This window comes from Hippopotamus amphibius, chromosome 2 (assembly GCF_030028045.1).
Source record: "Hippopotamus amphibius kiboko isolate mHipAmp2 chromosome 2, mHipAmp2.hap2, whole genome shotgun sequence".
Lineage (NCBI taxonomy): Eukaryota > Metazoa > Chordata > Mammalia > Artiodactyla > Hippopotamidae > Hippopotamus > Hippopotamus amphibius.
In genome coordinates this window covers 214,347,093-214,360,330 of record NC_080187.1, presented here as the reverse complement: position 1 = coordinate 214,360,330, position 13,238 = coordinate 214,347,093, and the positions used below count along the sequence as shown (strand labels likewise).

Genomic DNA, 13,238 nt, shown 5'->3' with positions numbered 1-13,238 from the left:
CTCCTGTTCCCCACCCAAGAAGCCCCATTTCTAGGACAATTAAATCAGTGTACTTCCACCCTGATGGTACATGTGCCCCCACCTCAGCCTACACCCACAGCCATGCACTCTGCCCGGTGTTCATGCCTCATTCACTGAGCATCACCCCCCCCCCCCACACACACACACACACACACGGCTCCTGTGCTAAAGGTGCCAGCTTGTTCTGTGGAATCACCCTTCCCTTTGCTTCTCTCCATCATTTGCCGGCTCTGTAGTTTGTGTTACTTGCAACATTTTTGTGCACAAGTCTTGCCCCCGTACATCCTCAGAGAACCAAAGCTGGTGTTGAGACACAGAAACTAGGCAGTCCTCACACACACAGCCACACCCCATCGTAGTGACAGTGTCAACTCAAGGAGGATTGTGCCCGCGTACACACTCACGCGCACACTCTGGGGCTCCCTGTGATCAGTCTGCAGAGAGCCACCCCTCCCTCCCTGCAACCCCTCCCCACTCACTTCCAGCCTCCCGCATCCCACATGGTTTCCCCCCTCCATCCTTGAGTTGGAGGCACCAAGAGCCGGCACCAGGTGTAAACACCCGGTAAAATCACAGGACAGTTAAACAAAAAATCACACAAAGGATCCCAACGGGAGGATCCTATGGGCTCCTTCCTTCTGCGGTTTCCTCCTGCATCCCCCAGGCTTCCTCCCTCTGTCCCCCAACAAAGAGTCACCAAGCCCAGTTCAAATCGATTGTTTTATTGACTGTTTACATACAGACGCCTTTAGAAAAGGGCGCGGACCCCAGAGGGCTATTCTGCCCCGGGCCGCACTTGTGCTGCGCTTCACAAGACAGGGCTGGTCCCGAAGCCCCAAACGCCCCACCCCAAACCCTACGCTTTTCGGCAAGAACAAAAAAAGACCACCGCCCGAGTCGCCGCGCCGCGTCCCCTCTCCCCACCCTCCCTCCCGCGCGCCCGCCTCCCTACACTACACTTGACACACTTTTACAGGACACAGACTTTTCTCCTACAAGAGCACGCTCGTCTAGGACTACAGCCGGGCAAATATGACTACTCTCTTGGAAGGAGGGGCGGGGCGGGGAGGCGCGAGGACCGAGGGGCTTTTCTTCCTCCGGATCCCGCCGTATGGTTGCGCGCAGGCTTTGTGCGAACCGGGGCGCTGGCCCCTCACCAGAGACCCGGGCCCGGAGGCCAGAGTTGGCTTCCTGCGCCCCCGGCGCTTCTCGAGCTGAGGTCGGGGCCGCGTGCAGCAGCGGAAACCGAGCTGTCGGGTCTCCAGAAACCCCGACTCACCCACAACGAAATTGGCCCGGGACCAAGGCCGCACCCTCCGCGGAAAAAGGGGCGCGTGGTTTTGCGGCGCTTTAAGTTAGGGAGAGAGAGCGAGAGAGAAGACGGATTCCTCCCATCCCCATCCCCATCCCCAGACACACGCACACACACACATCCAGTTTTCCCAGAGGCTAGGAAGGGAGTGTTAGCACCAGACCCGGAGTGTCACTGTCTTTGAAAACAACGAAAATGTGAAAATCGGAGCGCGGAGCTGAAAGGCGCCGCAGGCACCCGGCTCGACTCCAGCTGGTCAGAAGCGGTGTGGGGGTGGGAGGACAGAAGCGTTTGGTGGGGCTTTGAAAATAAAAACTGGGGAGTCGCCACCGAATCCTGGCTCCTGGGAGGTGCACCCCGGAATGGGTGGAGTAGGGGTTAAGGCGGGACCCCGTGGCGCCCCACGCTAGGGACATCTGCTGGGGGTCCCGGGCTGACCCCCAAGCCACAGCATTACCATCAGATGTTTCCAGCGTCTTCTCCCATTTCCTCTGGCTTCCGAGCCCACTGTGGAGCGGGCTCCGGGGCGGATTTCGCAGATAATTGCAGTGGGAATGGAGAGGCTTGGATTTCGCCTCACGGTCAGCGGGTGGTGTCTTACACAGGGAGGGAGAGGCGGGAGCTGTGCTTGCCACGGAGGGGAATTCAGCCCACAAGGACAATGACCGTCGTGGGTGGGACTGGTAAAATCGTCCCACTCCCCACTAGAAGTCCCCAGCAGTCAAGGTTAGGGGGTGGTGAGAGAGTGAACAAGTGAAAGTTGGGGGGGGGGGGGGAAATCCTGCCAGCCCTAGGCTTCTGCTCCCAGGCACCCAAGGTGGGGGATGGGAATGGGCTGCCAGACGGGCTGGGGGTTCAGCCCGCTGTCTGCCTGTAGTTGCCGTTAATCTCCTGGGCGATGTTGACCGCTTCGGCACCCAGGGGCAGCCGATCACTGTACTCGGAGCCCGCCTCGAACTCCTCTTGGTTGGCCTTGGACTGGGATTCCGCCAGCGAGCAGGCCGCTAGGCTCTCCTCCCTCTGCAGGTCCCCACCGGGGTCCCCCTGCTCCACATCTTCGTCAAGGCCCTCCCCAGGGGTCTCCTCTGGCTCCTCGCCGCCCGCCTCGCCGCCCGCCGGGTAGCTTTTCTCGGACTCGAGGTAGGAGGCACGCGGGTCGAAATCGGCGGCGATGCGCTTCTCCATGGGATCCGGGGCCTGCGGCCTGAGGATAAGGCGGTAGGGCTTGCCCGGGTGTTTGGCCAGCAAGTGGCAGCAGGCGGCGCCCAGCAAGGGCACGGTGGCCAGCACCAGGAGGAACACGCTCACCGCCACGATGACCAGCAGGGAGGGCAACTCTTTCTTGGTGGCGAACACCACTTGCACGTGGCAGGCCTCGCCCGCCAGCGCCAGGCACACGGAGTAGTTGGTGCCGGGCCGCAGGCCACGGAACCAGTAGGCGTTGACGCCCTCCTCCACGCGCGACCACTGCACCGCTGCGCCGCCCCCCGCCGGGCACAGATAGAGCAGGCGCAAGGGCCGCCGCCCGGGCCTCCCCGCTCCCGCAGCCCCGCCGGGCCCAGGGCCCCAGCGGGCCGCCAGCGGCGTCAGCTGCACCCGCGCCTCGCGCTCCGCCACGTCCAGCGCGATGACGCCCAGCTCAAAGACGTGCGGTTTGAGCTCGGCGCTCTGGTTGAACGCGTGGTTGGACACGTACCGCGAGGGGTCCCCGTGGCCACAGCGCTGCTCCTCTACCGGGTCAGCAGAGACCTGGTCTTCCGCCTCGTCACCCTCACCTGCCTCCTCCTCCTCCGGCCCTGCCTCTGTCTCCCCGAGGACGGTCACCCGGCCCAGGCCTTGGCCTTTGATTTTGCCCTCGGGCTTGGAAGGTAGGACACTGTTGCCCCGGGTTTTGGCTGTGGACTTACGCTCAGAGGTTGGAGCCTGCCCATCAGGGTCTCCCCCTGCGCCAGGAGCGTGTTTTGGGGGCCCGGCCGCTGCCACTGCCACGTGTACTGACGTGGAGTTGGCACCCAGCTCGTTGTGGGCACGGCATGTGTAGACGCCTGCCTCCTTGGCACTCAGGAGGGGCACCAACAGGGAGCCGTTTGTGAGGGCCAGGAAGCGCGGGGTGGCTGGGGGCGCGGGCCAAGCGGGTGCAGGAGTCGGGGTGGGGGCCTCTGTCTGCGTTGGCCCATCCCCATCTCCTTCCTCATCCCCGTCTTCCGCCGCGTCCCCGTCGTCCTCCCCGCTCCGGATTGGCGGCACTAACACTACGGTGCCACCCGGAATCTGAAGCTGCCATTGCAGTTGGGGCGTCGGGTGTCCTTCGGCGACGCAGTGTAGCATGAGCGTTAGGCCGGAGCGCAGGGGGCTGCCCGGCGCCTCCGGCGGCGGCTCAACACTCAGATGCACACTGGGCGGTGCACAGGACATGGCGGGCAAGCGGTGCACCGGCACCCCCTGCAGCGCAGGAGGAGAGGCGCACGCGATGGAGTCGGGCTCCGGTAAAGACACCCGGGTGCTCGCGGCCCAGGCCTGCAGCCACACAAGGCTGCAACCGCAGTGGAAGGGGTTATGATAGAGCTGCAGATGTGACAGCGCGCTTAGCGCGTCGAAGGTGCCAGGAGCCAGTGTACGAAGCCGGTTGTTGTTGATGCGCAGGGAACGCAGGTCGGGCAGTGCACCGAGTGCGTCCCGGGGCAGCGAGCCCAGGCGATTGTGGTTCATCTTCAGCAGCTGTAGCGCGCTCAGGTTACGCAGGTCGCTCCACGGGAAGCTGGATATGAGGTTGTGGCTCAGGTCGAGGTTCTTGAGCTGGCTCAGCACCGCCAGCGAGCCCGGCTCCACCGTGCGCACCTCATTGTGCGCCAGCCACAGCGACGTGACCTGCGTGACGTCGGCGAAGGCTCCGCGCCGCAGCACCGTGATCTTGTTGGCCGACAGACTAAGCGTGGTCACGTTGGCCGGCAGTCCTTCCGGCACCTCGCGCAGCTCCTTATAGGCGCAGTCGGCGAACTGGTGTGCGTACTTGTCCACGCAGGCGCACGGCTCTGGGCACGATCCGGCCACTCCTACCAGCGCCCAAGCCAGCCACAGGGCCCTCAAGGGCACCATCGCGGATCCTGCAGGTGGAAGCCAGGGGAAGAGGGGAGAAGATGACTCACTGCGCCCCAGCTTCCCACCCCTATCAAGCTCTTCCACTGTAAACTCGTCTAGGGCAAGTCCCAGGGCCCCGGTAACTTTCTCCTCTGTGCCCAGGAGCCTCTCTTAGGCACGAGTTGGAGATAAATAAAAGCCTCGGAATTCAACGCGTGGTCCCTCTCAGGGTCCTTACTTCCTTTTCTAGCCGCCTCATAACTCGCTCTTTTTTCTCTACCTATCCTGTCAGCCATGGGCTGTGCCCTCCGCAGGCTGAGACGGTAGCCGATCTGCCCTGGGCTTTGCATCGACCCTTGATTATGTTTCTAAGCCTTCGTTTATCTCAGGGAAAGGGATACATAGAAAGGGTTTTTTTTGTCCCTGACCACCTGTCCTCCCTTGAACTCTGTCCCACGACACAGCACACGCCCAGCACACGCCTATACAGGCACACAACAATACAAACACATGCCCAGACACCTGTCATCAAACCGCCAACTTCCGCAGGGGGTTAGGGGTTCACAACACCCAAACATACATGTAGACGTACAAACACAAAGACACCCAGACACAGACACAGTATATTCTGGAGACCTCATTGTTCTCTCAACTGAACACGGCATTTGTTCAGCGTTCTCCACCACGGGGCAAAGCACTTTCCTGTTCATTGTGAGAACTGAGAGACACCAGGGCACATGTCCTCACACAGACCAACCCACACACAGGGATACAGGCGAGCACTTGCGCCTGCACACAGCCCTCTAAGACTGAAATCCCAGCAGATCAGCAAATGCTGAGAACTTGCTGCAGGTGGCAAGAGGCTTGGGACAGGGAAACAGACTCCTCAGGCCCCTCTCTGGCTGCAACTTAAGCCACCTGCCCTGGGTTGCAACTCCTGGGAGGGGAAAACCAACAGGGTTCTTGGATCAACCTTATGTCTGATGAAGGAGGTCCTCTCCTCCCAGCTGGGACAGAGAGCAACGGAGGGAGGTCACTAAAGATTCTCGCTCCCCTCTCCGGACCTTTCCAGGCAGCTCCCATGGGGGCGGGGGAGTCTCCAGTTGATGGGTCAAGGGGGCTGCCACTAGCTAATCAAGTAGAAGGTTCAAGACTCGGCCTCTTTCTGCAGGCCACAATGCCGGAGGACTCCCCCCCCCCCAAAGATTCTTATCCCCAGTCACACCAAACGCACTTACAAACAGATTCCCCGCTCCCACTTAGGGCTCCTGGCAGGTTCGGCAGAGCCCCTCCCACACTCTGGTCTTGGGAACCCGCGTTCCCCACTCCCTCTTGCTCCGGAGGAAAGGCCCCTCCCCTCTTCTCCTTGAGAGCCGGCAGGGTCTGGCACCCTGGACGGAATCTACCCCCACCTGGGTCAGGGTTGTGGGGTGGTCTCCGCGGCTTACCCGCTGCTCGCCGACTCTCCGCGCGCTGCCCTCGGGCTGCAACCCCTTCTCTAGACTTGATGTCGCGCAGCCAGGACGACAGCCCAAGAGCACTTCCCACATCTGTTGCTACGACTGTGCGGAAGATGAGGAAGAGGCAGAGAAAGGGACAGGTAAGTTGTGCACTCCCCTAGCCCTGATGTCCCATTTCAGTTTTTCCTTTCACGTCTGTTCCCCCCACCTCTCACTGGCTGCAGAGTGAAGAGAGTCCTCGCGCGCTCCCGGGCTCGGTAGGGACGCGCACAGCCTCTCCCACCTCCCGCATCATCTACATTTGTTAAAGCCACAGAGACTCTTCCCCTGGCCAAGAGACGTTGGTCACAAAGGGGCGCCCCCACGTCCACCGCCCTCGGCTTGGCTCTTTCCAGTTCATCACACTCCCGTAACCCACATCCCCCCCACATTTACGCGTCTGCAGACATTGTCACTATCCCTAATTACACAACCCCCTCCGCATTCAAAGACGTTGGCACAGACACAGACCCTCACACCCTCCGCACAGTCCCTCTTCGCAATGTTCGAATTACCCATCATCATGTAATAATCGCACCAATGTGTTGAGGTCTCGCTACGTGCACACAGATTTTCAAAGGCACACCTTCACCCGGGACAGTCACCATTCCCCCCTCCTGCACGCACACACATTCACGCGCACTCACCCTCACGCGCGGGTCCGCCAGGGCCCGTTAGCTTTGCTGCTAATTGAATGTGAGCCGCTTTTACGCCCCGCAACACGTGAGGCAAACCATCTTTGAAGAATTTGGGGGAAGGAAAGGCGCACGCCTGAAGTGGGGGAGGCGTGTCTCTGCCTTAAAACTCTTTTTGCAAAGGCAGGCGGTGGCGCAGACAGACCTCGCGCGGGACCGGCTGAGCTGCGCGCCGCCGGGCTCGCGCGGACCCTTCCTCCCCGCACCCCGGCTGCTAGCCGCCTCCTCCCCGAAGCCACGTTCAACACGATGCATAATTGATAGTGTTAGCAGAGCGCCTCATCCTCCCTGCTATTTTTGCCTGGATCTGCAGCTACGAACCCTGGTCTCCCCCGCCCCCACCTCACCTCAGCCCGTCCAACCCGAAGACTGGAACGCACCGCCCTACAGGGCGCGCGGGGAAGCAACGCTCCCCTCCCCAGCCCACCATCGCCCCTGCCCAGGCTCCTCAGCTTGACTCTGTATACGTCTCGTCTTTTGTGGCTAAACCAGCGCTTGAAGCCCACCACCCAGCGCGCGGGCTCATACACACCGCCGGGTGGGTCAGGGCGTGTGGTTACCAGCCTCCGCTCCCTGGACGCCGGCCCGAGCGCAGTGAAGCGCCTCGCCTTCAGGTCTTGCCAGTTAGAGGCGAATGGGGCTCCGGGGCTGCAGCAGACGGCCGTACGGAAAAGGATGGTTACAAAACGTCTGCTCCTTTTGAGCACTGTGGGTTGGAGACTTAAGGCTGGAGCATCTCTTTCCCTCCTCCGCCCCCGCCAACATCTTCACAGTCTAACGAGCAAACACACCATCAACCCCAAACACTATCCCCCAAAGCCTCCGAGGCCCGATACCGCCCTACTGTCTCACACCCTCACACAACAGCCGGCCTCAGCAGACTCGAATATTTGCTGTTCCGGACTCTCTCTTCCTGTCTCTGGCGAAACCCCGATATTTCTTTTAGCGACAGGGAAGTGGAGGCGCAGGGATGTCGAGGCATTTGTATAAAACTCGAATTCTGTTCCCCTGCAGTGCCCATGGCAGCCCTGGAGACAGTTGCTGACCAGAATCGGAAAAGGGGTGCAGGCTCTGGGAAACAGAGCCCCTGCCTTCCCCGGTTTTTTCATAGACACTGAGCACACCCGGTGCACATGGCCCCCCAGCCCTCACTCGGGCCGTGGCGGTCTCTGGAGGTGGTTGGGTTTGGGGCTTCTGAGATCAATCTTCCGATTTGAGTGCTGAGCATTTTAATGAGCTGGAGAGGGGGAGGAGAGAAACGCGTGAGGAGCGCTGCATCGAAAGAGACCACCCGACCGGGGTTCCGAGGAGCCTTTGTAAATTAAATATGAACAGACTGGAGCACGCACACTCCGCATCCTTCCCTCTCTGCTATTCCTGCGGTCGCTACAGGCAGCCCAGCCAGCTGGGACCAGCGCATCTCGCTCAACCCAGAATTCAGAAACCAAACTTCACTCCACCTGCCTGGGCCCGTACTTCCCACAGACGCCCCGGGGGAAGGGCACGGGGGCGCCCTAAGGGAGAAGGTGTCTTCGAGGAAGGAGGAGGAGTAAGAGGATCTTGACCATGCGGTGGGGGGCAGCGGGAGCAGGTCCCTAGTCTGGGAGTGAATCCAGGCGATTTGGGCCTGACTGGGCCGGGGAATGGCTGGCCTGGCACGCAGCCTCTTTGTCTGCAGACCCGGGGGCGGGGGGGGGGGGGTGGTGGCGCGTCCTGGATGTGTTGTCCGCGCATCTTGGGAATCCTGAAAGGCAATTCCAGGAGACTTGGTCGAGGAAGGAGGATCTGGGGAGTCGGGGGCCCAGCAGCGAGGTTGGAGAATTGGGTCCTGGTTGGGGGTCCTGGAGATTTTCCCTGGAGCGGGGAGGGGGGCCTGGCATAAAGGCAGTGACCGAGGCATGAAGGCGCGCGACTCGTGGACCCTCCACGGAATTTTCACCTTTTTTTTTTTTTTTTTTTTGGTTCTTTTTGCCTTCGGCTAGGAGGCAGGCGTACGTACGGGGAGGCAAGCAGGGGATGGATACTTGGAAGGGTTGAGGGACTGGAAGACAGGCTGGGGAGTGGGAGGAAAAATGAGCTCGCTCACTCTCCGCGGAGAACTTCCCTGAACCGCAGGGACCTGCCCAGCCTGCGTCCTGGGAATCTCTGGGACCTGCGAGGCAAAAAAGACCCCCATTCCTTGCTCTTTTGCCGGGGATGCAGAAGCCAGGGGAGACAGGGCTCCAGGCGCCTGGAGGGCGGCTAAGGGCGCCGAGTCCCGTGGACCCCCGCAGCTCCCGCCCACTCTCCAAGCAAGCGCTTTTGTTCCCCGAGTCTGCCCTGGGGGAAAGACAACCCTTATCCCCGCTTTGGACCCTGGAGAGTTCAGTGCCCGCCCTGGCAGGGCTGGAGCCCCAAGTCGCCCCGAGCAGAGTCCGCCGAGGTCTGGGGTGGGAGCTACGACTCCAGGATAGGCCTCCGAGCTCAGCTAGGAGAATACTAAGCGCATCTCGACCGGCGCCGCCAGGCACGTAGGAGCCTCTCTAATGTCTGCAATGTTGATAACTGAAGGGCTGGGAAACCAGGAGCGAAGAAACCACCCCCACCGCCACCCACGTCTTTGATGGTTAAAGAAACAGACACCTAATTAGGTGTGTGGGAGTAGGGGAGAGGAGGGATACGAGGTTCCAAGACGCCGGCGTGGAGGGCCCAGATTTGGAATCTACAGAATCCGGGCTAAGGCTTTTTGACTAGGCTGGGGTACCGACCCTAAATACACCCAGGGAGGAGAGCTAGAGCTCTGGGCAGCTTTCTGTGGACCTCCATCCTGCCGACCCGCGCGGTCCCGACGGTAGGGCGGTTTGAAACCCCCTGGATCCCGGCACTCGCTACCCGGGTTCTGTCTATTCAAAGCCTGGGGCCCAGGCCTGGTTCGCACGCGCCCCCTGCTGGAAACCGCCTGCCGGGCTCAGAGGCGCGGGGCAATGACTGGGGTGCTCTGGGGGGCCAGGAGGGTCTGCGGCTTGAGCCAGGGACCGAGGCGTGCGCTGCTCCCGGCTCTGCATCCCGCACACTGTTCCTAAGTGGGAGACGCTAAACCAAGGCACCGAAGCTTTTCTTCCCATTCCCACTTAGTGCATGTCCCAGGAATCTGTAACCTTCTCACCCCTGCCCAACACAGGCACAGTCCCGGCCTCGCACCCGGTGGTGTTTCCAACATCCAGGGCACAATAGGTACCCTTGGGACACTGAGCAAACCAATAAATTTAGTTCTCCCGGGATGAAACCGTCCAGTACTCCTCCCCAACCTTCCCTGTGCTGCGTGAGTGCTTTGTCTTTGAGGCCGGTACCCAGGCCTAGAAGGCAGTCCTTAAGTCTTCTGACTTTGCTAGGGACATATAAAATGCCTGAGATCTGAAAAAAATATTTTTCAGGCTCTAAGAGGGGAATAGAAAGCTGCAAAGTTGGAAGTAATAGACGTTTGATTAAATGTTTCAGACATGAAACAATGTGCACACGATTCAGTTGCAACTGCACTCAGAGCTGTAGGTGCCCTTGTATTTAATGTGACAGGTGGGTGATTTAATGAATGAGGGAGAGCCTCTGAGAGTAAGAAAGCCAGGACCCGGAAGGGCATCACATATCCCCAGCACAGCAGCCTACACAGGAGACCCTTCCCATCTGCCCTCCAGTCAGAAGCTCATACACACACAGCTTCCCACCTTTCAGCTTCTGTAGTCCCTGTTTATAAACCACCCCCACCCAACTTCCATCTCTCCTTCCCCTCATACACATTCTACATAGTGGTTAGGAGGGAAGGTTCTAGCATCAGACTCCACCATGTACTCACTGTGTGACCTTGGCCAAGTTACTTAACCTCTCTGTGCTTGGGGGGGGGTTATAAATAAGAATACCTATTGGGTTGCTGTGAGGATTAAATGAGTCAATGCATCCAAAGCACATAGTACTTAGGTAGTGCTCAGAAATGAGCTATTATTTTTTTCAACAACAGCTAGAATTAGCCATCATTGTGACCTTGCAGCATTGGGTACAGGTATGATGAGATGTCCTGCTGAATCTGCTCCTACATGCTTGTGTCCTGCCTCCCCAATAGGGGGAAAGACCTTGGTCCTTCCCCCAAATATCTCTCCTCACTCCCCCTTGCATCTCCCACACACCATGGCATAGGTAAAAATCAGAATTACTGTTATTATTTGTTAAGATTTCTAGTCTCAGATACTTAAACCCAGATTCTGATGTTTGTGGCTGTTACCAATGTGCCTGTTTGGGAAGAGAGACCTGCAGCTGCAGGCTTGGAGAAAGGTTTTTAATTAAAACCACAATCTGTTTAAGTATTTATTGGGCTCTGTGGCTTAAATTATTTTCTAGGGAAAAACAGAAAAATCCACATTTGCATATGGGAAGACTGTTGATTTCAGAGGAGAGTGGCAACCTGTGGCAGTTTGCTGGAGGCAACTGGGAGGAATTTCCTGAATGGTTCAAATGAAGCTCGACATTATTAATAAGCTGGGATCCAGTCCATGACCTTCCTCCCAGTGCTTTTATGAAATTAGCTTAACTTGCTGCCAAGGCGCTTTATTGCCATCAAAATTAACGACAGCTCTTCCAGTGGCATCTCATGTAATTATCTGGGTCTGAGCTTATCTCACCAAAGATGGGAAACTCCTGCCTGGAAGAGGCAACACTCCTGCCTGGGCAACATGCTTAGCTTTCTACCCAGCCCAGGTAGCACTGGTTCCCCCAGAGTGGGAGTCCTGGGCAGCCAGCCCCTCCATGGCAGGGGGAAGCAGGGGAAGGGGCTGGGGCGGAGGCAGGGAATCATTTATGATGCTTCCATCTGCAGATAACTAAATTTCCATCTCAAGTGTTTTAAACTATTAAGTGCATCATTTCACAAGTGGGAAGCCAGGCTGGCTTCAGGGATGGTTGATTCAGCAGCTCAATGACATTGGCAAGTTCGGGTTCTTTCTGTCTCTCCTCTCCCACAGGGCTTCAACTTGAGACTCATGTCCCTCAGTGTCATTGGAGGGCATCGGCAGCAGCTGGGGTCACATACTTATCAACAGCAGACTAATGGAAGAGAGACATTGGATTCTCTTTCCAGAAGCCATGCCTCTCCTTAGGTCTTATTGACACATATTGGCTTAGGACTCCCCACCTATGAGCCAGTCACTAGCAAAGGGGATGGAATTGATTGGCTTAGAGTAATCACCTAGCCCTGAAATGGATGTTGAGGAGTCAATCCCAAGATTCACTACAAGCAAGAAATCGCCTTTAAGTAGAAGTTGGGGAATTGCATGATCAGAGTAATCTAACATTGTATCAAAATGAATTGAGAGGGGCGTAATTAAAATGAACCATAGTAGATACCCCCCTTATCTAGAAATTAGACCAGTCTATGTCCACAGCCCGTGACCAGCGTCAGGGCTCAATGTGTGACCAGGATCAGGGAACTCTCTTGGGTAGGCATACAAACTAGAGGATTCTCTGCTTTCATAGAATTCTTGAAAGGATAAAAATCTGTTCCTGGAAATGCCTGTGCTGGGATTATTCAAAGCTATTTTGGGAGCAGTGGAAGTTTCAGTTGTTAGTTGGATATTTATGAACAGGAGATGCTTCTGAATTCAAAGATGTTCCTACATGGCTTCACATCCGGAACATGTCACCAGGTCCCATTGTTGAAGGAATCGGTAGAGGTAGGCAGGACACTGAGGCTTGTAATACAGGAAGCAATGTTTATTGTACCGGTACAGGCCCAGTGGACTAACATCCAAAGACTGAGCCCCGAAACAAAGAAAAGTTTCCCCTTTTATAAACCAGTTCCCGCACTTTTTGGGAGCCTATAGCTATGTTTATCTAGGCAGGGGCAAGGTACAGAGGCCAGAGTGCAGAAGTTAGGTTTTCCCTTATCTCCTTGACTCAGATGTCTGGGCTGTTTATGGCAGGATCTCTGTAAAAGAGGCCATAAGTTACTTATTCCCTGAGGCTTGCATTCTCTTCTGTTTGCCTCTTCCTTCCCTGCTTTTGTTATTAACCTGCCTCACCATGGCAGAGGAGAGAGGCACTTTATTGTCAAGGTGGAAAACAGGAGGAAGAATTCTGCTGGTCTTTGAAAAATGCGGAGGCAGCACAAAGCTGCCAGCTTCACAAATTTGCTGTCTGATCTTAAGCAACTCCTTGGCTTCTCTCATTCTAAGTCACTACCATTGCGAAGGTAGAAGAATGGGCTAGATGTACTCTGAGGTCCTTTCAGGGCAGCTGTCCTGAGATGTGGCTTGAGAAGCGGGTTTGCAGGTTGAATTGGGGCATTTAGCAGGCATCTGCCAGGGCTTCCTGCAGTAGGAGGTCTTCAGAAAGTCTGGGGACCACTGCTTGCCCTCTTCCTCATGCCCCTGGACAGTTTCTTTGTTTTCACTCCCACCACACTGCAGCCTGCCTCATCTCTTGAGGCCTTCAGCACACCTGGGCCCAGGAGCTAAACCCCCCCCCCCCCACCTTCCTTCCCCCAAACTGCTGCACACAACTCACAACTCTGTGGGCAGTGGGAGTCCTGCTACAAAACACTTCCTGAAGGTCCTTCACATAGTAGGAGTCGGGGGACAGAGGGGATGATGTGATTAGAGATTAAATCTG

The 13,238-nt window shown here is 57.4% G+C and overlaps 1 protein-coding gene across 1 annotated transcript; it reads right to left on the bottom strand.

Annotated features, from left to right (window-relative positions):
* Positions 1-980: 980 nt before the first annotated feature.
* ISLR2 (immunoglobulin superfamily containing leucine rich repeat 2) lies at positions 981-6,001 on the bottom strand. Its single transcript, XM_057722854.1, has 2 exons — positions 5,860-6,001; positions 981-4,437 (listed from the first exon to the last, which is right to left on the bottom strand). The coding sequence occupies exon 2, from the start codon at positions 4,427-4,429 to the stop codon at positions 2,189-2,191; it is 2,241 nt and encodes a 746-aa protein (XP_057578837.1). The 5' UTR covers positions 4,430-4,437; positions 5,860-6,001; the 3' UTR covers positions 981-2,188.
* Positions 6,002-13,238: the final 7,237 nt, after the last annotated feature.

What these genes read in the sequence shown, in the direction of transcription:
- ISLR2 (XM_057722854.1), bottom strand. Translation starts at nt 4,429, where the DNA reads ATGGTGCCCTTGAGGGCCCTGTGGCTGGCTTGGGCGCTGGTAGGAGTG.